This window comes from Empidonax traillii, unplaced genomic scaffold (assembly GCF_003031625.1).
Source record: "Empidonax traillii isolate 1590-97213 ecotype Southwest subspecies unplaced genomic scaffold, ASM303162v1 scaffold644:size547830, whole genome shotgun sequence".
In the NCBI taxonomy this organism is placed as follows: Eukaryota; Metazoa; Chordata; class Aves; order Passeriformes; family Tyrannidae; genus Empidonax; species Empidonax traillii.
The window spans coordinates 50,834-73,794 of NW_020955837.1; the positions used below are offsets into that span (position 1 = coordinate 50,834).

The following is a 22,961-nucleotide window of genomic DNA, read 5'->3' on the forward strand; positions in this document are numbered from 1 at the left end:
TTGGTCTGCCAAAATGCAGAAATATGTCCCTGAAGTCCAAAGAGTGGTGTGGTTAATAGCTTCTATTTTTTCAAAGCACAGCCACATCTATTTCTCTACCTAGGTGAAACTGAAGTTTACACATACATGTGGAGGAGGAGAGAAAGTCTCCGAGGAGAAAGTACATTTTGCTAAAGACCTCATTTTGACGTAAAGATTTAAAGTAACAGCATTGAGATTAATTAGAGGTCTGAGGATGGGCATGGCAGAGGAAGAGATTAGAGGAACAGCTGGGAATTACATGTTTCCTGGGCCGTAAGTCAGACCCCAGAGTATTCAAGTAGTCAAAAATTTATTTAAACCAGCCAGTAGGATTTAAGGGATGATTGAGAGTCAGCTTTTAACTTTCATTCTCCACAGGTCATGGCAACAAGGCCCATGGTACATGCACAGGCCATTCTCATAGATCTTCCATACCTACTTTTTTACTGTGGCAGTTGAATAAACTACGGAATCTGTCTGCAGGAACATTCATGGTCTGTTAGACAATCATAATGCACAATATAAAATATAATTCAATTGTAAAAAGCTGTTACACTTTATCGAATAATAGACTTCATGAGCAGTAAAAAACCCAAATCTGGCATCTGTAAAGGCCATAGGAGTGGATAATAGAAATCCAAATTTGTACATATTAAGTGACAGAGCATACAGCAGTAAAGTGTACCCTCTGTGAAAGGGAAAGGGAGCTACTTTACCCTTAGCAGTGTTGTTTGTTCTGCAAGCAAGTACATGCAGAGCCTGATAACCGGAATGGCTTTCAGTTTCCTAGGTCAAAATAAGGATGTTATAGCAGTGATGAGAGTAGGAAAATCTAAAAATAGTAAGGAGCTTTCCTCTTACCTTCTTCAGTGTTCATTATTCTGTGAGCTAGGCTGCTGCAGTTTGTATATTATCCATATTTAGTAAACCATCACTGCCTGAGGGTACAGGTTTTGTGGGTAAAGAGCTGTGAATGTTCTCTTATTCTCAAATTTCCACATAGTCACATTAGAGTTCCAGCTATTGGACAGCAGCTGGTCAAGCAAGTCTTTGGGTATTCCATGAAGAGCCTTCCTGGACACCCACACTTCTTTGTATACTCCGGCTCAGTGTATTTCTCCTATGTGGAGCATGTCAAGGAAGGACACAGCTGACCCTGCTAAGATGGCCAGCTTCTGCATAATGTCCAAGATTTTCTCAACAAATGTTTTGTTGCCCCAGCTCCTCAAGGAGAGAGGCATGAAGGTATTTTTGGTGTGTTCTCCCATCGAATATATTTGCCTTCTCTGTACACTCTACACCTCAAATGTCTACAGCAACATGATCACTATAACCATTTGACACACAGGTACAGGAGTTGAATACCTGATAACTGCTCAGTTTCCAAATAAGGCTAGCTGCCATAATGGGAAAAACTACTTTGTCAAGACAGGCAAGATGGTTTAAAACATCCAAAGTAAATAAGCTCATGGAAGAAAAGAGTTCTGGCTCTGCCAGTAGTCATGGACAGGGAAGTACAACTTCTCCAGAGAGTAGTCTGTAACTATAAACCGTTGGTTAATTTGCCTGGTTTTTTTTCTACACCGAATGGTAGCACAAAAGTGGTTGCAGAATCAGCCTGTAAGCAGCTGAAAATTTTGATCAGAATGGGCTATCCATACGCAGTCACCAGCAGTGCTCTTTTGTCACTTTGCCTGGTTAGGGCATTGGACCTGGGAGAAAAAATGCTCTTGAAATTCAAAAGCAGTAGTACTTCAAAGCAAGACAAACAGGTTAAAATCTGCTCCTTATCATGTTTGTCCCAAGAAATAAGTGAGCAAGGACTCTGCTGCCCTTTGTGCCTCAACCGATACATGGTATTTGCCCCTCTTCCCTACTGTTGACATGATCAAGGAGATACTAAGCAGCAGAAAAAGCAGCTCTTTCCAGCATTTGTATCTTCATATTTTTACATTTAATATGTTCTGGTTGCTCAGCAGCTATTGGACAGTGTCTGAGGGTAATATTTGCTTATGCTTTGGATGGACTGTCCATCTGCATCCCATTTAGCAGAGGCTGTCTTGGCATCTCTCAATTACCTTGATGAACTGAGATGTGGTCAAAGAAGTCCCACTTACAGGTTTTCAGATGGTTTTTATTCAGTCATGGCATGGGCCACGCAGGAGATGGTCAGCTCTCTGTGGTGCACACATAGCCTGAGGCAGGCTGTCATTGACACTTTTAAGACAATTGGCACCTTGTATTGCACCCTTCAGAGAGTCAGTATGTCAGGCCCCGGGTTAAGTTAATGCCTGACATGTCCTTTCCCCTACAGATCTCACAGTAGCTGATAGCAGGTCGCATATTGTGCTTGCACGGCAACCCAGTGTAAGAGGAGGAGGCCAAGCACATCCACCAGTCCTCTATGCGCCTTGATTGTAGAGCTGATTATTATTTGTAGAGCTGGTTGACTCTACAAATAACTCAATTTTTTTATAATAAAGCAGCAGTAAAACAGTGACTTCTTTGCTGCTCCATGCACTTGCCAAAAGAGATAGTCTTGCCCAGTTGCCACTCCTCAGGGAGCCTCTCCCTGCAGAGCTGTATCTCGCTCTCTGCAAGTGTCACTGGTGGTGCTCTCTTGCAAGTGGTGCTGCTCTTGGTCTGGTGCACATAGCTGCTGAGGAACTCAGCTGTGCAGCCTCTGAAAGAACCTAAATTTGTCAGTGCTTTCTTCTTTTTCTTTGTAATGTGAATGGCATTTGAAGTGAAACTTTACAATGCCTGAATGCTTTTCTTACTGGGATCATAGGGAACCAGGACTTCTTAATAAAAGATTTTCTACCACTTATATTTTGAAGGGAATAAGCACTACTCTTCATATGGGGAAAAAGTATGACTCAGATCTGCTCTTTGGCTTTTTCAGTGGCAATTAAAAAATATTCCCTTTGCCCTTCTTGTCTATCCATTGTAAATCTTTTGAAGATATAATAACAGCTATGTTATACACAGGTACTAAGAAACAATTCAAATGAAAGCACAGTGTCAGAGAAAACTGAGGAAAACTGCAACCACCAGAGAAATTAGAGTTCAGTGGAAATGTGAATATGTAAATTGAGAGTTACTCTATAATCAGACTGTGGAAAGACACAGATCTGTCTAGTGTGGGACAAATGGGCCTAACCTTACCATGGATCTCCATACAAATACTATTTGATACCTTTTGCTTTGCCTTTTGTCAGTGGACACATCTGTAGGTTGTCATGTATGCTGGTGTGGCTCAAACAACACTTGGCATCAAGCCTGTCCCTTGGGGAAGAGGCAGCACCATGCCCTTCAGGAACATGTCTGCTCCAAGCACCATTTGGAGTTTCCAACTTTTCTCTGTACTGAAAGCTCTGTTGTTTGGAATTACACTTTTAGAAGCTACAGTTCCCACAGTAGAAGCACTTGCTGCCAGAGAAGAGGGTTTACCCTCTATTTTTAAGTAAACTTCTCCGATTTTGTGGGAGAACTGTCCTCTACAATAAGAGTTGCTACAACCACACTACCAGCAGAAGGTTATTTTCCAGGTCCTGTTTTTTTCACCATATTTTTTAGATCTCTTTTAAATTAAGATGGCAATTAGGGGGAAAAAAATATCTGAAGAGAAAATATATATTTTTTATTTATATTGTATTTGTTTGCTAGTTCGAAATTATCTAAATATTCCTGGAGGAAATTTGCAAAAACCAAAACCAAACTAAACCAAACAAACCAAAACACAGTCCAAAACCACAAAAAATCCCACATTAAAACCCCCAAATATTTCTGCTGTAGTAAATTAAGTGACAACCCTTGTTACAGCCACACTTTCTCCTTTGCTCACACACAAAATTCTTTTTCCTATTGTGAGACTCATGCTCTTCAGGATAATATGTTAAAGAACACTCATTTATCATACATGCCACTAATTGTTTCTCTTTTACATTTTATCTGAAAATTTATAGGCCTGGTTACGCAAGCTAATAAATTCTAACACTGTTCATTTCACTCTTTTTTCTTTTAACCTAAGTGATTTATATTTGAGACAAACCAGATATACACAAAATACCAATGGCAGTCATTGAAAAACATGCATAGCTATTTTTTGCATACTTTATTCATCAAAAGAGCCAACAGCCTGTGATTTGTGTTATCCTCACTTAATTTATATGACAACCGTGTCTCAGCAGGTAATTTTAGTATTTCAGGCTGTATTTCATACTGCAATTGCTGCCATATGAGGTATCTCCACAGACTATAATGGGTCTGCTTTATTTAGCAATTCAATGTGTGGAGCACTGTAATTTACTGTAATTTTTCCTGCATATCTCAGCATTAGGAAGACCCCTTTGAATCTGCAGTTCTGAAATGGCAGTAGTATGCTCACAGTGTTTACCTTCTTCCCCTCAGTGAGTAACAGGAAAAGGAGAAGTGAGTCATCAAAGGGGTGGAATATTTTTCCTTTAAAAGCAAGTATTTTTCCATGTATCTGTGGATTTCGGTTATTGCCTACTGCCAAACTGGGCAGGCTGCTCTCTCCTCTGTAACCCCTTGCTATGTCTTCCCACCACTTACTCCACAACATCCAGGTGGTGGTTTAGACAACTAGGTCATCAGCAAGTAAATTAGCTTTACCAAAAATTTTCCCCTTCATTTACATCCCAGAGAATTGCTCATCCTCAAGTCAGGCAAATAATAGTAGTGTCATAAGGGAGGGAACAGAAACACATGGAAGGAAGGAAGGAGACAAAGCAAGCATTCTTCTCCTTCTCAGTGGTGTTAGACTGGCTCAGCCATGACTTAAAAGCACACTTTTAATTCCCTGGTAAAATCAAATGTGAGAGAGAAGCAGTAGGTGAGGCTGAGGGTTTACATATCCTAATGTCAAATTGTTCAGTGCCTAAACTCAGGGTGACAAATATTTAAAAGTGGGAGGTAGACTTCAGTGTCATTTAAATTTTTTAAAGGATTACCATTATTTGTACTTGTTATATTAGACTATTCCTGTGTCCACTTAATTCTGCATACTGCTACATTTAATATTTGGTTTGCAATGGGTTTATTATGGTAAACGTAACAGATACAGGCTACCTATCTAAATACAATCACTATAAATTTTAATTTTTTTTATCTTAGTGATGAATAAAAAAAGCTGGAACGAGAAACTCATGATATCTGAGGCACAAATAAAGCTGTTTTTTAGAAATGAGAATGGCTGATCACTACTTTAAGTTTTCTGTGGGAATTATGTGTTTCATTCCCAGCCATCACAGAGAAGGGCTTGTCAAAAAAGGCCTCCCATTATTCTGAAACCCTGTTTTTGTTGCATGGCAGTTTATGAAAAAGTTGGAGAACTTTCTCACACATATAGGGTTTTTAACAGGAAAAAAAAAATAGCCATGGTTCTGGCCTGCTTGGGAAAAAGTGAAATTACACCAGAAAATCTTCTGTTTTCTCTGGTCTTCGGTAACAAATCCTGAGAAGACGAGCTTAGAAATCAAACAACATTTAAAAGGGAGGTCCCATGGGAATACTTTGCTACTCCCCTACAAAATGTCATTTTCCTTCAGATCTGCAAAGGTTGGGTAGGTAAAGCTAAAAGAGATCAAGTACTTACGCTTATCCTTTTAATGCAGATCCCTGTCTTCCTGTTTGCTACATGTGAGTGAATATATTGCATCAGTTATCTTTAGGGCACTAAAATCATGGGTTTATTGGATCTATACTGCATTAGGAAAGCCTTGAAATAAGATTTTCTATGCAGAAATCTCTAGAGGCCTAGAGCTCTTTGGCAAATATCACATAGTGTGATATTGAAGGCAGATATCATTTTAGGGAGGCCTCCTAAAAGTAAAACATGCCCAAACTTCATGTTTTTTAGTTTTTATCTGCAATTTGGCTCTTCCCAGTTAGTCTTTTTAATAGCAAATTAAACTTTAGGATAAAGCCAAGAGAAACGTCTTTTGTTTTGTGTTTTGTCCTTACTGCTTGCCAGTTTGGATGTAAGTGGGGAGAAAGAACCAATTTCATTAGTTCTTTGAAATAGAAAGAACTTTCTAATTTCCAATATAAACTCCACTTAAGGAGAGGTATATCTTCCAAAGAAGAGAATAGTGTTGGTTTGGTTGTGTCTGATGAAGAAGAGGAATGGATGGTCAGCTTTGAACTCATAGGTAAGTGGACAACACAGAGGCATTGCAAGAAGCCCCATGGCACAAGCTGCTTCTGTGCCCTCTTCATTGACTTCCAAAATTGTCTTCTGGATGGCCTTGGACACAACCAGGCCATCTTTCTCAGAGATTCCTGACAAATCAGCTTTTCCCCAGTCAAAAACATTCATTACTCCCATCTCCTGAAGAGTTTTGTTGAGAACATAACTTCCCTCCATCTTGAACTGAGGCAGGTATACTTTCACTTTCAGTGGTTCCATCCTAGCAGAGCTGGTCCATTCTGCTAGTTTTTCATAGGTGAGGGCACGTTCAAGCTGTAAGATGGTATTGATAATAATGAATGGCACCATAATGAATGGAAGGCAAAAAAGTTCATTTTTTTTTCATTTGGCTTCAGACCATACTAAAGCAATGTTAAAGTATTGCTCTCTGTCTATTTTACTAGAGAGAAAATCAAGTATTACCTGTTCTAGGCCAGTAAAGTCCTCACAGTCATCTTCAGGAAGAAGAATGAACATGCTCAGTTCATTATTAAAGTACAGGAGCTCTATGACTTTCATTTTTGGTTCTTCTAAGATGGCCATGTTAAAATACCCTTCTTGAAACATCATCTGTACCGTCTTACTCTCATTCTGGAACACATGAAACATATTAAATGGAAAATACAGAAATTATTAATTAGGCTGGTATTAATTCGTTTCAGTGTTGAGGTTAGAGTTCAGACCAAAGCATTATTTACACTGGTCATGGGTTTAACATATTTGTAGCATTAGTCTGTTGCTCTCAACTGTAGCTCCAATTAAGTTATCCATTTTAGAAGCATAAAAACTGCTTTTCCCTTTCTACTGGTGGAAGATTACTTTACTCACAGTTTCCTCATTACATCTTTCTTTTTTTCTGGCACATCAGATGAGAAAATTGATGCATCTCATGCAACCATAAACCTAAATTCCTCATGAGTAACGTATGCATTCTCCTGAGATAATTTGTCTTCAGCTCATTTTTTTCATGAAAGCACACACTGTTCTTTTCATAAATAGTAGCAAGGGAACAGAATCCTCAGTTTGAATCCCAAACCAGACTTCTTTTGAAACAGCATCCTTAGCTGCAAAATCCCCAACAAAGTTAGTGCATTTGCTCAGTGGTTTTGACCCAGTCAGGATCTCAGCTGCACGAGACCCACTTCTGATGTTAATTGGTACAAACAGTAACATATTTGGTTATCAAACTGGAGAGAAGATGCAGCCTTCTCTTGTTCTGGCTGAAGACCCCTGTTTTGTTTTGGGATAACAGAGAGAAGAAAAGCTCTCATCTGTTGTTATAGGGGACAGGTATCTGATTTCCATCCCCCAGCTGCTTCAGTCCCTGTCCATACTGTACCTTGTTCAGATGGAAATATGCTTCCTTAGTGTCTTCTTTCTTAAATTCTACTGCCCACTTTCCTTTAAAATACATAGCATTGACCAGGACAAGTACAGTAGAGGGATCAATAAAACCAGCAGCAAATAGGTCTTTGATTTTACCTTTAAAAATAATAAATTAAAAAGAATTATTTTTTTTTCAGGCAATCTATTAATAGTTATTTCTGTAAATCTAAAAAGTAGTATAAGTGCTGTCAGACAAATAACAAAAATTTTATGTACAGCTTTGGAAGCCAGGAACTCAAGGCATTTTTTATTTTCTCTTCCTATATTTATTTCCTATTGAGAAAACAAACAAACAAACAAACAAACAAACAAAACGGTAGTTGTTTAATATATTAAAAACTTCTCCCTTTAGAAAAATAAAGTGGAAAGTGAAATTCATACATGATATCTCTAACTACTTCAATTTCAAACTAAAAAACCTGCATGTTTTCTTCTTTACCTTTTGTCTCATTTTCCACCCAGAAGTTAATTTTTTCTCTGACTACTTCTTCAGTGTATTTAAAATTGACTGGTTCCAGTTCTGCTCGATAGAATTTCTTTGCAGAATCCAAGTATTGCTAGAAAGTACAAGATTCAGAATTTTATTTCAACGTGATGACTTTTATATGATAATTTTATGGCTTCAGGATAATTCCATGAAGTAGATCAGCAAGAAAAGAATGAGTAAAAAAGGCTTATGTAAGAAATTAATTGAAATAACTCAAACATTCAATTTTTAGATAGACATTATTTAAAAAAAAATTGCAAATATATTTTTCTGTAATTTCAAGCTATAATCAGCAGTAGAAATATCTCAGCATAGTGAAAAATATCTAAGATCAAAATGTGGTACTTTTGTTTAAGCTCATATATCATTGCTATGTTGCCTGTCTTCCTCAATCAACCAAATGAAGAAGGCTGCCTTATTTTGAACAAATAACCAAGATTGATATCAAAATGAGATCTCTGTCTGTACGTATATCTATATTACTCAGTATGGATATACACACTGTAAAATTTATAACTTGTATTAAGTGTAAAACTTCTCCTAGCTTCTGGTCACCTTTTTCTGGCTCTGAAAATCTCAGTTCACATAGAGCATAAAGGAAGAATCTTGAAAGCAAGATGAGATCTTGATTTCAAATGAGAAAGGTGGTTACAGAGATGAAATGGCACTGTTCCTACCAATTGTCTTTTAAACACCATAAGCCTATTTTCCTGATTAAATTATTTATATGATCTTGCATTGTCTGGGCATCAGTGTTCCACAAGAATGTTCTGGGATGGTCAATTACACATAAATGGGACTAATAGACACAAATCTCAAAGATGCTACTTCTTTTAAGCCTTGCTTGAAAAGGCATCAGGAATCATAGAATCCTATATTTGCATAGACTCTAAGGGAAAGGTGTGAGAGGGAGTAAAATCATTTCATGAGAAACAAAGAAGACACTGGGAGAGGGAGGGTGGTCTGCTGCTGGACACAGATCTTTCTTGTTTGGATAGAAATGACACAACAAGCACCAGCTCTGGCAGACACATGGAGTGCATGGCAAGGATACACTGCTGATGATCACTGTTATCACACTTTCTGGAATGCCAAGGGAGAGTGATTACCATAGATCTGTTTCTCCATCTGAAAGTTTTAACTCTGGCTTCCTCATGCTCTGCCCCATGTCTGGGCAAGCGAGATGGAAAGGCTTCCTGACTGTGAGCTGTGAAGCGCATTCATTTGTCAGCACACCCTGACAGTGCATTGTGTTTCATTTCCCTTTGTGCTTCATGATTGAAGAAATTCTGCTGAGCTTGTCACTCCTGGGAGCTGTTAAAAGGGACACCACGGCCACTTACCTGGAAGAACGGGTAAGTAATTTCTCCAAAGAGCCTGTTGGCAATGGTGAGACAACATCCTGGACTGGGTTCACTGACTTCAGCCAACAGAGCCTGGAACTGGGAATGGACTCCTTCAGCTTCTTCACACTTCAAACAAGAAAACAGACATTTCATAGCAGGCTTGAGCTTTCCTATGCAAAGCTGGTCCTGAGGGTGAATTGCAGCCTCTCCCCACATGAGAAACCATACTCCACCCAGCTGATACAGGCACTGGAATAAATGCACCAAGACACCACCTCCTATTCCCCCTGCGCCAGATGTACAGAATGACAAAAATTATTCCCCTTCAGGCCAGCACCAGTTCACCTTCAAGTTGCATTGTGTCCTACAGCAATGCCTCTGTGCACACTAAGCAAAAGACTGCTGGCTTACAGACTGGGAGAAGCAAGCTCCAAAGTGCCTTTGGCATGCTCTCTAGACAAACCTTTGCAGGTGACAATTGAAGCACTTGCCACTTTTTGGATTTTTACTGCCGTTTTGGTTAGAAAGCTCTAATGAGAAGGCTTAGCCATTGAATTGTGTGATCTCACAAGGCTCCTTAAATAACTAGTAAAGGAACAGTAATAAGCAGGTCTGCAAATCTAGATGGAGAGACTGATCAGCACTGCTGTACCTTCTGATTAAGTGATCATCTGCAAGGAAAAGGGCTGACAAACTGGTTCCTGTTGCTTCAGCTCAGAGCAATTGTGTCTTACCTTCTCAGTAGGGTCTCTGTTGCTCTGTCCCACATTGCTCAAAACTTCACTGAAATGAAATACCTGCAATGTAAATGTTGAGCAAGTGCAGCTCAGTGACAGTACTTCAAAGCTAAAGCAGTGTTGCAAGCCTATCCCAAAACACAGCCAGACACAGTCACTGAGGAAAGCTCCCTTTGTTCTTTACCCTAAGATTCTTGCAAGTGAACAAGTAGCTTTAGTACAGGGTGAATGCATGAAATCTTTAAAATCTTTCAAATCCTCCTTCATAGAAAAGAAGACTTTGGTTGTCCAGAGAAGGCAGAAGACCATATCAAAGGGCAGGAATGCTTCTGAGACCTGAAGATTTCAGGAATACCTCCAAAACACTTTCTTTAGCACTGACATATTTATTGAACAATCAATTACTAATAATAATGTTTAGTCTGAAGGACTTTGGTATTAGGAAGACTATAATGTATTTTTAAAGGCCTCTCTGTGTGCACCCATCCTTTGGATATTTAGGAACTATGCCAGCCTCGTGGCTTGTATCATGCCACTATACCCTTTTCAGAGCAAAGGAAACCTACCTTCTCAATCTGTTCGAGTGTGTTGCCCCTGGCTCCGAGGACAACCATTCCAAAGGCAGCTGACAGACTTAGCGGGGAGAAGAAGATGTTTTCATTTCTTTTTCTTTTGCTCAGCTCTCTGAAAAAGTCAAGACAGAACTTGGCATTGGCTGCGCTGAGAGAGCACATTGTGGCACTGCAATCACCTGAAACAAGGGAAAAAGTAATTTAGGTTTCTCCTCCTTACACTTGCTGCATTTAGATGCCTTAGCAGAGCATAGTAAGGTTTTCTGCAACAGTTTGGCTGAATTATTCTGCACTTCACAGAAGATTCCCTGTTCAACACATCTGGGATTTCAAAGTGAATTGGAAAGTCAGCATCCTGAATGGCAGGAAAAACACATTTGCAGAAGCAGTATTCCGAGTTGAGCTTCTTCTCCAGCTCAAGCAATAGCTATGGCTTTGTCACTTAGCCCTAACTTTGTCCTAACCACAATGCCAGCTCAGTTTATATACTGATCTTTCTTGCCTAGAGTCTTCCAGGCATAACCCTTATTAATTACACCCTTGATTACATCTCATTCTCTGCCTCTCTAAAAACTTTGTGAGTATTAATCAGCTGTGCCTCACATACTCTGTCCTTCTGAGGCCAGTTGCTTAAAAAACACTTGGCAAAAAAATAGAACTACAGACAAGCTCACTTAGTAAGATTTTTAACAAAGACACATTATGTATTAGTAGAAAATTTCAGTCATATTTTTATTTTATCTGCAGCTTAACTGTTTTCCCAAATACACTTCAGTTACAATCACAATTACTATAAGCAGATAATCTTGAATATTCAGCGAAATTCTTCATATCTTACACCTAGGATGGACTTCTTCTCTTATAAAACCCAGTGTCTTCACCCTGTAAACAGATGTAGAAACATCTGATCCAAGTCAGTGCTGTATTTTAGAGGTTCCACTATTTTAAGTGATTTTGGTTTGATTGTTACTGAGTCTGAATAATTTTCTCCACAGGTGTGGAAGATATATTTCCCGCATTACACAAGAAGAATTAAATTATCCATATAAATATTTAAAATATGGAAGAGCGTAGGAAGACTGTGCTCTCATAAATTACTAATTTGAGTCATAAAGAAGTGGGAAATGGTTTGGTTTTGATCTTCTTTAGAAACACACTTGGTAAAACCCTTGTGTAGGTTAAGCACAAATTCATCACACAGCCCATACATTTTAATGTAATCCAAAACATTGCAAAGCAACTTGAAAATATTCTCACTTCCTCAAAATATGTCACATAGCACATATATGTGCTAAGCAATGTCACTAATGCACATATCAATCCTTAGACATTTCCTAATTCTGTCATTTAGAATTAAAGATCATGGAGATATTTACCTTCTCCTTGGAACTCACGATGTCAGCTTGCAGTTGAGCTTGTCGATGGGCCTTCTGGAGCAATGGGATATAAAACCATTGCCACTCCCAGTGGTAGCATAATTTTCACTCATGATGAATCATATTCCTGTCTGTTGCAACCAGTTAGAATAATTAGGGGATCTTTTGTGGAATCTTGTATTTTTCTTTATCCCTAAGAGTTCGGAAAGAAGTCACAATTTCAAATACATAGTGAGATGTAAAAAAATTCTATCTAGTTTAAAAAGAGAAAGCAAACTCCTAGAAACAAAGGAGATCTCAGGCAATTTTTTACCTGTAAAAAATACCTGAAAAAAATAACTTCTACAATTTTCAATGTGTTTTATTGTCAGAAGTGACATCTTTGAATGCAAACACATATGTTTATGTAATAGAAACTAATTATTAAAACCTCTGCTGGTAGCAGAGTAGCAAGGGAAAGTAAAATACAAAACTACCTATTTGGCCAATTGTGACATAAGGCAGTGGTTCCAAGGTGGAGGTAGAGGAATTCCCTTCGCCTTCTCCAGGTCTGCGCCTCTGAAGACTTTTCTCTTTAATATCCCTTCCAGGGAGCTTTCCCTACATGTTTACTGCCTCAACTGAAAATTCTGTCCTGAATGCAGCAGGCGAATTTAGCCATTTGTTCCAGAATTTGTTGAATATCCAACAGCCTGGGCAAACAGTAACTTGCTTTCATTTGCATGGCATCCTAGAAGAGAGGGCATGTTGCATGCACAGCTCAACTCTGCCGAGCGTGCACCTCAGGTGTGCTGCAGCTGAGCATCCGCAGTCATTGAGGTGGGGGGGTACAGGTCATGTGCATTCACAACAACCACACAGCGCATGCAGACTGATTCTGGTACTCCTGGGACACTGTGCTTCCTGCTGAGGCACTGCCACGAAGGGCTCTCTGTGCATTGTCTGCACTGGCCTCGGTTTTACTGATGGAAATATGAGATCTTCTCCTGGGGATTCCCAATATTTCTATTGTAAGTAGGGAAGGCGTTTTGTGGCACAAGGGGCAAAACATAGAGAAGCTATCCCTGCCCACATAGTCTTCTTTCAAAATCTTGAATTCTGCAGATGCGTTAACAGGAATACCGCTGAGTTTCGTCCAGGCAGGCTTTCCACCAGACACTGATATATGACTTAAGTTTATCCCAGGACTTATTGTTTTTGTCAGGGTCTTTGAGGATGTTTGGTCCTTGCCTCATATTACTTAATAGAGGCATAGGCAGCAGGAACAGAGCAACCTAATTATAAGAAGCAGTATATTTCTGGGGTTATTTTGCTGAAAAATAATCTTCCTTCATGTTTAGGTTGATACGGTGTGTGGGTGGGCAAACATTTGCATAAGTGTATGCAAGCACAAACACTTAAATCACTGTTTTGTAAGAAATACTTAGTTATCACTGCTAACATATACTTACATATCAACACAACCAGATACTAGGCTTCTCTGCCATTTAGGAAGCTTTGATGGCAATTTCATGTCAGTCATAAGGTACTCATGAGTTTAATTCTCTTCTGTTTTGAATTTTCTCATATCTTTTTCTAGGAGGAAATAGAAATTAAAAATGTGGTGCTTGCTCAAGCCCTGAGGGCAAGAGGGTTAGACCTGCACAGATTTTGCCTGAAGGAAAGCAAGCCACAGAGTCTGGTTTAACTTGCTTAACACTGGGGCAAGAAAACTTCACAAAGAAGTGTCTGGCTTGCTTTGCTGGTTTCTGGCTGCTCTCCACTTAAAAACCCACCTGTGGAGCCTGTTCCTCACTGTTAGGGAAACTTCCCTGTCCAACCATGCAGGAGCCGCTCTGTCAGCCGCACCCACACCACCTGAGCTGGGACTGGGGCCCCTCGGCAGCTGCACACCCCACACTCACAGTCAAGACCAGCTTTCCCTACCAGCTCGACGCCTAGTTTCCCATAGCAGAGTCTCAGATGTCACAACCCTTAAGATAATGTACTCGGGGTGCAACAACAAAATATCAGCTCGAGCTGGGTGCCTCCGAGGAGGGACCCGAAGCAAAAAAACACTCCCTCATTTTTACACCCTCACAGTCTAAATACGGGAAAGTCCGGGGTCCTCGGCTCCTGCCGGGTCGGGTCCCCTGGCTGTGCCACAGGTCTCCGTGCCCCTTGTCATGCAAAGGGGCGGCAGTTCATGGTCTCTTGCCTGGAGGGCTCGGACTCTCATCACCCCGAGCTCAGCTTGCAGTTCGCTCTGCAGCCGTACGCAGAGCTCCTGCCCTGAATTGATTCCTCGACACTCGCATCGTCACCGATAGGAAACTGCGGAACAGAACCGGGCAGATGCTGCTCTCTTTCTTGCGGTGGCGGGCTGTTCTTCGCGGTTTTGTTTTTGGCACTAGGCATAGCACAGCTGAAGGAAAAAATGTTGAGGAATATAAGAGGGGAAACTACACAAGTAGGAGCCACGAAATGTACCAGTTGTAAGTCAGGGTAGCACCCAGTCATCTCCCAGAACAGAGGAAGGGAGATAATTTTCAAGCAGCTAGACATAAACAAGCATTCCTCTTTCAGGAATACTGGCAATGTTTAGTCCAAATTAATATAACGAATGGAAAATTGCAATCCTGAAGCGCAATAAATCATGTTCTTCAGGCACAGGGCTAGAGCCACAAGTATCCTTGAAAGTAATACTTCTGTATAGGAATCCCTTAGGGCAAAGTTCAAGTTATCTAATATGCTACCAGACTAAAATACTACTCTTCTAGTCCTGCTTAGATTTCTGATACTTTTGTCTTAAGTGTCTTCAGTGAACAGGGTTTTTTATTGTTGCTTATTATTTCACTGGTTCTGTAGGTACTTCTGTTCATTTCAAGTTAATCTGAAGATTAGCTGTGGCTCCATTGTTCCATTTGGTGGAGATTTGTTTCACACGGATCATTTTCTGTCTTTGGTCAAATTATAGCTAATGAAGGAGCTGGACTGGCATTGATTTGCAGAAAGGAACATCTGCTGCTGTTCTTCTAGTCTCTTCCTTTAATATTTCTTTCTCTTCTAGGCTAGTTCAATGTGGTTTAGAGAGTGCTCAGACAGGTACAGTTTTTTAATGGGAATGTCCAAGAAACCCAGGAGTTTTTGTTCTAGTAGATTGAAGGATCTTCTGCTTCACAAGTTCCGAGGAGACTCTCTATGCAAGCATCTGCTGGGAAAAGCAAAGCTAAAGCTCATTCTGCTGTTGAACAGGGAGCTGGACTAGGAATTGCACCACATTTGTCAGATCTATGACTCCCTTCTTGCTCTTGGAATAATGCAAAGGCTCGTTTTAGGTCAGAGAAAAATGAAGAAGATTGAAGAAGATCATGGTAGTCTCAAATCAAGAGACTCTCTTTATTCCTTTCCATGAATAAGCCTCCTAGCAGGAAAGGATAAATAACAGGAGGACTTTTTTTAAGGGTTACAGAGAAGTAGTTGCTGGAATGCATTGTGTGGAAAGGAAGACTAAGATGTAAAAGTACTGCAAGTACAATAGAAGCGACAGATTTTCTTTCAGATAGTTAAACTACTCTGTCGAGAATGCAGATTTCAAAGACACCTTTTAGCTGGTGGTCAGATGCTTGTCATAGTAAAGTTGCTTTCAGGTACAGAGGAATGGATCACAGACTGAGCTGCTTTCTACACCTAAAGTTCTCTACATTTAGATAAGACTGTAAATAGTGCCCACATGTTTAGGGACAAGTTTTGTTCAATACCATTCACCTGTTCATAATCATTTTGGCTAAAAGTCTCAAACTTTTTCTTCACTTGCCAATGACACTTTATGTTTCTGATGGCCTTGGGGCCAGGACCAAGGGAACGAAGACTTCTCTGTATGAACTGTAAACCATAAAGAGTTCTGATTACATGGATGAGATAAGCATAAGAAGGCCAAAACAAGGAACAAGAGATCCACTCAGTGATGTCAATCAGCAGGACACAGTCTCACAGTAAGAAGCAATGACTCTGTAGTAGAACAGCATATTCCTTGTGACTATTCTTTGCTGCAAAAGGGTGCAAGAAACTTGGATTCCTACAGTTCTCCCTTGGGTTTTTTTTTTCACTGTTTGCAGCCTTAAGCTTCCCTTGCTGTCAGTGTCCACAGGATGCAGCAGGGAAGCAGATTCCTGTTGAGGAAACAGGGGCTGATCTCAAGTTTGACAGCAATGGCTCTTCTTGTCCCTTTCATCTGACCAAATGCACGTTCTGCTACCACCCTACTCAGATGGTAATTACAGAGTACCTGATTTGTCTGAGGTTGCTGTGAGTAAAGGTATCATTAGATAAGTAGAGTTGCTGAATAGTAAGAACAAAACAAGGACTCCTATGATTTTCATGAAGCCAAAAAGGGCCCTCCCTGTTTGTCAGACATACGCTTCAACTAATAACAAGCCTTATACTACATATGAGAGCAATTAAGAGTGATAAATTATTTCTGGTGATTCAGAGAAATATTAGCATGACAGAAAAAATACCTCTTGAAGTAGCGGAAGAAGCTGGAGAGATTTCAGATGTTGCTGATGGTCTCAGCTTATTTGGGAAGCACCACGTGAGCAAAGTCTGATATTAATTCCTGTGATCTTCAGGTTGTATGAGTCAAGAACCTATTGAAAAGCAAGTATCACCTTCTAAATTGCACTTCTGTCAGCTGACTCTCCAATACTGAATTTATTGGCAACAGAGTGCAGGAATTGATGAGTGTCAACTTTGCAGAGATTTGAGCCACCTCATGCTGGTCATTCAACTTGCCAAGGAAAAGGTGAGCCCTGCACTGTTTTTTCTTCCACCTGAACTTCTTTCTGCAACAGAAGTTCTTCCATGATTGCAATGAAACCCCTTTACTCTCCAGGGAAATTTAAACATTACACAGAATAGCATCAAAAATTCTTCATCTTTGACTCACTTATCTTACCAACATCCAAAAATAGCTCTACCAATACAGCCAGTTCTGCCTGTGTTACCTTCTCTGCTCACACTCTTGCTCACCTGTTCATGAGCCTTGATTAACTGGAAACTCCATCTGTAAGGAAGGATGTCTGCTTAACTGACTTCCAAAGTGTGAGGTGTTATGACTAGACAGATGAATATTTTTGCATGATGACCCTGTTTTATAATGCTGATCCAGGCTTTGTGAGTAATATCATCTACAGCATTTCTGGACATCATCCCTTTGTGGCATTTCAAATCGTTTTAGAAGCCAGGTCTCCTTACCTAAATAACAAGTGCAACAATTTTTTAAAGCCGTGTAATACAGAATGTCCATAATTTTCCTCTCCTGGCTCTACCTCAGTGCATAGCTTTTCTTGTCAGTCAGTATTGTGGGATGCAGTAGATAGTGGAAAATTTTCCTTGCATTTTTAAAAAGGGGCTGTTTTTCTATATTGCTTAGCCACTGGAAAAGATAATAGATATTCTCATGCCATGGATTTGTTGTTGTTAGCTTTGGCTGGAAGTGACAGAACTGTGAGTCTGGAAGGAGCTCTGAGATTTCTAGTGTTCCTGATGCCCTAAGGTGAGATGAAAGACCTAGATTACAGTTGATAGGTGCTTGTTGAACCTGGTTTTTGAAGCTTCTACACAAAGAGTTTCCAAGCTTCTGTTACGTTTCAGTGCTTCATTATTCCAGGAGTTTTAACTCAACTTTGTTTTAAGTTGTCCTGACTGCAAACTGGAACAGTTACATCCAGTCATCTTTAAACTTTGATATATGCCACTGGCCAAGTCATGTAAATACTTATTATTCAATTTATTCTTTGTACAAGACGTAGTATTTGGTACTGTCTCCCTGGTCATAAAATGTAATTATTATAGATGTACTTGTGACCAGGAACTTAACACTACACTAATCACACTACCCAAAACACTGTGGGTATTGTTAGCTAATGAGCTGCTTCAACAAATTACGGACTTGGCAAGCTGAAACGCCCTTCAGGGCTGCTCAGCCCTTTAGCACATTGTATAATTCTCACCATTCTGAGGAGAAAGGTTTTGCTTTTGGCCATCAGTCTGGATGTTGAAGTAACTGTTCCTCCTCATTTGTGACAATCCTTGTGGTATGATTTCCACAGCTAGTGAATTTATGCTGTTGCTCAGTAGTCTAATATGTTATTTGCATAAATGTTATTGTGGGGATATTGTTGCCAGTCCTTACAGCTAGTGAAATGAGAGGCAGAAATGGAGTGTATGTGTTTGCCAATATTATGCATATATTGTTAGTGACCGAGTTTTGAAAACAACCTTACTAAACTACCAAGCCCTGTGACGAGCTGACAAGTGCATAATTTGAAAACACAGGGTCAAATTTTCAGTCAAAGTGATCTGATTGAGTTCCAGAGGAGGTGTGAAAAGAGAATTTGTTCTTCTTCGGTCCACAAAATAACGTGGATGTACTGATGGTGTGTTTTCCATATCCTACCATGGAATTTGTACAATATATCATTTCATCATTCTTCAAGTCAAATTTCTACATGCCTAGGATAACCAAGGACTACTGAACTGTCCTGAAAATAAGTTCTCTACATGTTTTCTCTCAGTTCCACTGATTTTTAACCATTGATAAAGCGGTTGCTTTCATATTATCCTGCATAATATTTGATTGCCTCTTCTTTTCTGGCCTCCCTGTAACCCAGAAGCATCACCTTATGAATCCCAGATACTTGTATCCTAGATAGTTGTAAACTTTCATAATCTAAAACCAGCATCACTCACCAAAAACCTTCATTAAATAAGACACTAAAGAAATATCTACTACAGGATAAGAACACCACACAGAATACTATACAAAATACTACACAGAAAAAGATATTTAAGATAATCTGACTTTGAAGCATTATGCTCCCAAGAACCACTATTTCATGCAGAATATGCAAAGTAGTGCCTGCTATTTTGATCTTAAGTGATCACTGGATGTGAACAAGAATGTCTTGACAGAACATGATGTCCAATTGCTAGTGGAAAGTACCATTTGACTCTTTTCCTAAACCTCCATCTTGCACAAGGTAAACATTACCACAAAGCTGTGGGAGGTAAACCGGATCTGGAACACTATCAAAAGCTTGGGGGGTGACTTTGAAACTCTGATCCTGCCAGCAAGCCTTCTCATTTAAGAGTAGGGAAAGCCTCCAATTACCTGTCTTCATTCACAGAGCTGCAGTTTACTGTATATTTAAGACATGGTTAATTTTTCCCCCCCCCGCATTTGGAAACCAGAGACAGATGTACTCATAAATGTATTCTCGCTTTATCTGCCTTTGTGCTACATGAAGAAATATAACTGTGTGGGTTCATTTCTAAACTGAGAATTCAGAATGGCCCTTTTTTTCTTCCTGCTATGCCAGGTATCTGAGCAACTCAGGTAGAGAACTGTGACTGAATTCTGTTCTCAGGCTTGGGTGTAAATCTATCATAACTCCACTAATACCAGTTCACTGATATTTTAATAGCTTATAAATGCATACTGTGTAATTGCAGAAAATTTTATAGGCAGAAGAGACCAGAATAAGACCAAATTTTATTTTGTTGTACAGTTCCATTTTCTCTGTCCCAGTTGTGAAATTCAGTAATCAACTGCAGGTTTCCAAATTTTGGAGTCACTAACATTCACTGAAACCTCTGTGTATTCACTCACTCTTGCAGGGACAGAAAATTAGCTTTGCTATGCAGAAGCAAAGAGTAAACTGCACAAATACGTTTAGATAGCAATTCTTATAATCAAAAATCAGAAAAGACAAATTTAATTATTCAAGACCTTACGTGAAATGGTTTTGCATAGAAAAACAATCAGCTCACTATTTCATGCTATATTACAAAATTGATATTAAAATAATAAAACCTATGAATGCCACACAAGAAAAATAAAACAAAAAAATTGTCACATATTTGCTGTTTTAAAATATTTCCCTTTATATTAGTGCATTTGACAAACTGCAGCTAAACCGTATGGTGTAGATTGATCCCAGCCTGAGGCCAAGCACCCGCACAGCTGCATGCTTAGTCCCCTATATCCCCAAAGGGATAGGGGAGAGGATAGGAGGAGCAAAAAGCTGGAGGGGCATGGGGAAGTGAGTAGAGATAAAGGCAGTTTAGAAGGCAAAAGAAAGAGGAAAAAAATAATGTAATGCAAAAGCAATCACTCACCTCTCTGAGTAAATAGCAAAATTTACTTTGGAAGCAAAAATCTCCAACACCCCTTCTTCCTCTCACCAAGTTTTTATTGCTGACATGGTGTTATATGGTATGGAATATCTCTTTGGTCAGTTGAGGTCAGCTCTCCTCGTTGTGTTCCCTTCCTGCTTCCCAATTTATTTTCTGGGGATAGAGGCAGAATGGGAAAAAAAGAGAAAGCCTCAGTATATTTTGACTGTTCAGTAACAGTAGAAATACATCAACACTGTTTTAGCCAGAAATCCAGAAGACCACCATATAGGATGCTATGAAGGCAGTTAATTCCATCCCAGTCATAGTCAGTGCACTCCAGTATAGACATGAGACAATTGCATTAATATATTCTGAAAATAATATGGTACTTTAGAGGGACTTTCATCCACTATGGAATTCTGGATTGATAAGTACTTTCCCCTAAGTGGTCACGCCTGTATCATTTAGTATGATAATTTCCCACTCATCAGGCAGAGGACTATAGAACTGGTAGGATGAGAAATTATAGACTTAGAACAATCTTCCTCCAAGGCCAAATACCTCATGGTCTCAAAAGAGCATGTTTTTTCAGGCACATGTCAAATACCAGAGCACTGCAGAAGAGCTTTCTTTAAAAGGCTTCCCAGTGATACTAAAAAAACCCCCATCCTTTGCATCCATTATTATTTTTAGAATTAAAAGTCAGACAAATGCAGGTGGAGGACATTCAAGTTCACATTGCTGTCCTAAGAGCAAGTTTCAGACCATGCTTTGCACTTCATAGCAAAGTGCACCTTGTTCCCTGACCTGAACAACCCCTTCTGGGCAAATCACCCCTTTAGTCATGTTCATGCTCTTCTGTCTGTTCCAGCTAGCTCCTTACTCACTTTCATCTCCTCAATTTTTATTTTTTTAAACCTGTACTCTGTGTAAATATGGTCATGCAGTCAACATCCTGTTTTTCTTGCAAGAATCGCCGCATGGTTTAGAAACATTGGTCAACAGACACTGAGTAATTGCGAATTCACTAAATTACACATTATAAAAACTTTTTCTTTTGTACATTGTGTAAAACATAAGGCACATTGTGTGAAAACAAACAACAGAGAGACCAGCAAGATTGTCTTGGATTGCCAAGACATAACCAAAAAAAAAATCTTGTTCCTCTTCCTGAGTGAATGAATTTGAGGTACCAAGTTCATATATGTCCTAGCACTTCTAACATAATTGCATTGCCATTTATCTCCTTTTGCCTTTAGAGGGGATTACCAAATTCCCTCCTGCTGTTGACCCAAGGAAAGAATTTGGCTACATACCTCCTAATCCTGGGATTGTCACATCCATGAAATGCCAACCCTGTAGGCAGAGACACTGCAGCCAGCCTTCGTGCATTGATGCGATGCACTTTGCTCCACTCCACCTTATGTTTACTGTACTGTCGCTACCCACAAAAACCCAAAGCTGAGAGAGTTACCTTCTCCTGGGAAGAGCTGACCCTAACAGTTTCTTCAATGATGAAGGACAGTGTCCCACCCCATCTTAAACTGAAACCAACAACTGCGTAGCCTGCTCAGCTTATTTCTGAAAAAGGACCGTGGTTGAGGAAATCAAGGTCTAGCAGCCATAGTACCAAGAGAATGGTTTTTCACAGGAAAGTGAGACACACTGAGTGATCCAGCATCTTCTGCTTTTCACTCTCTAAAACAAGTAGCAAAAGAAGGAAATATGCTCTTTCCCCTCCCAGAGAGGAGGCACGCTCTTAATTCGGCTGCATCTCATTCACTTGCTTTGCTGAATCATCTGTACCAAAGACATGGCAAGCATCTGCAGAAAGCATACAATAACAGCAAGAAGAAAATGGGGGAAAAAACCAGAAAATAAGACTGATACACAGCATTCAGAGAGTCACCTCCCTGTAGTACTTAAATGCATCTGATATCCTGTGTCTCGTGGGGAGCCCTGATAGTCCCGGATCAGTGCAATGATCCAGACTGTGCCCCAACAGCTCCTCTACCTTGGAGCTACACTTAGCTGGGGCTGTCTCAACATGGGCACCAAATGATCTCCAGAGATCCCTTCCAGGGCTAACAGCTCTGTGATTCTGTAGTTCTGTGTGACGCTGTGCATGTCTCAGAATCTCAGCCTGTTTTTCTTCCTGCGTCACCAAAGCCAGACAGTGGAGGGAGCACACAAGAACCTTCAGCAGCACATCCTAGCCTGGGATTTGGTTGCCTCCCAGACTCTGTGTCTGGAGGAGGCAGGCCTAACCAAGTACGACAGGACCCTATCCAAAGGGCAGAAGAAGTCCCAGTTACACAGCTCTGGGCATGAGGTTGTTTGCCTATGGTGATAATCGTAGGGAACAAACTTTTTCCATTGATCTCATGCAGGAAAAGGGTAAGAGGGGGTGAAGCAAAGGCATCACCAGCCCCACTTAGAAAAGCTCAGTATTGTAGGAGGTGGTATCAGAAGAAGCCTGCAGAGAATCGAGCTTCTGGCAACAACAGCTGCCCGGAACTGCCTGGGGGCCAGCTGCAAGGGGTCAGGCCGGCCCCAGCCTTGCAAACCTCTGCAAGATTCCCCTCTCCTGGGCCCCCAAAGACCCTCCTCCCCTTCTTTCCTGGCTATCCCTTCCCCCTGAATGAATAGACATGTCCTCTTA

The 22,961-nt window shown here is 40.2% G+C and overlaps 1 protein-coding gene across 1 annotated transcript; it reads right to left on the reverse strand.

The window, feature by feature from the left end:
* Positions 1-6,103: 6,103 nt before the first annotated feature.
* LOC114065310 (serpin B11-like) lies at positions 6,104-10,925 on the reverse strand. Its single transcript, XM_027899117.1, has 7 exons — positions 10,758-10,925; positions 10,189-10,251; positions 9,452-9,640; positions 8,061-8,178; positions 7,575-7,717; positions 6,659-6,826; positions 6,104-6,508 (listed from the first exon to the last, which is right to left on the reverse strand). Exons 1-7 carry the CDS (start codon positions 10,923-10,925, stop codon positions 6,104-6,106), a joined length of 1,254 nt encoding a protein of 417 aa, XP_027754918.1.
* Between the last annotated feature and the right edge of the window lie 12,036 nt (positions 10,926-22,961).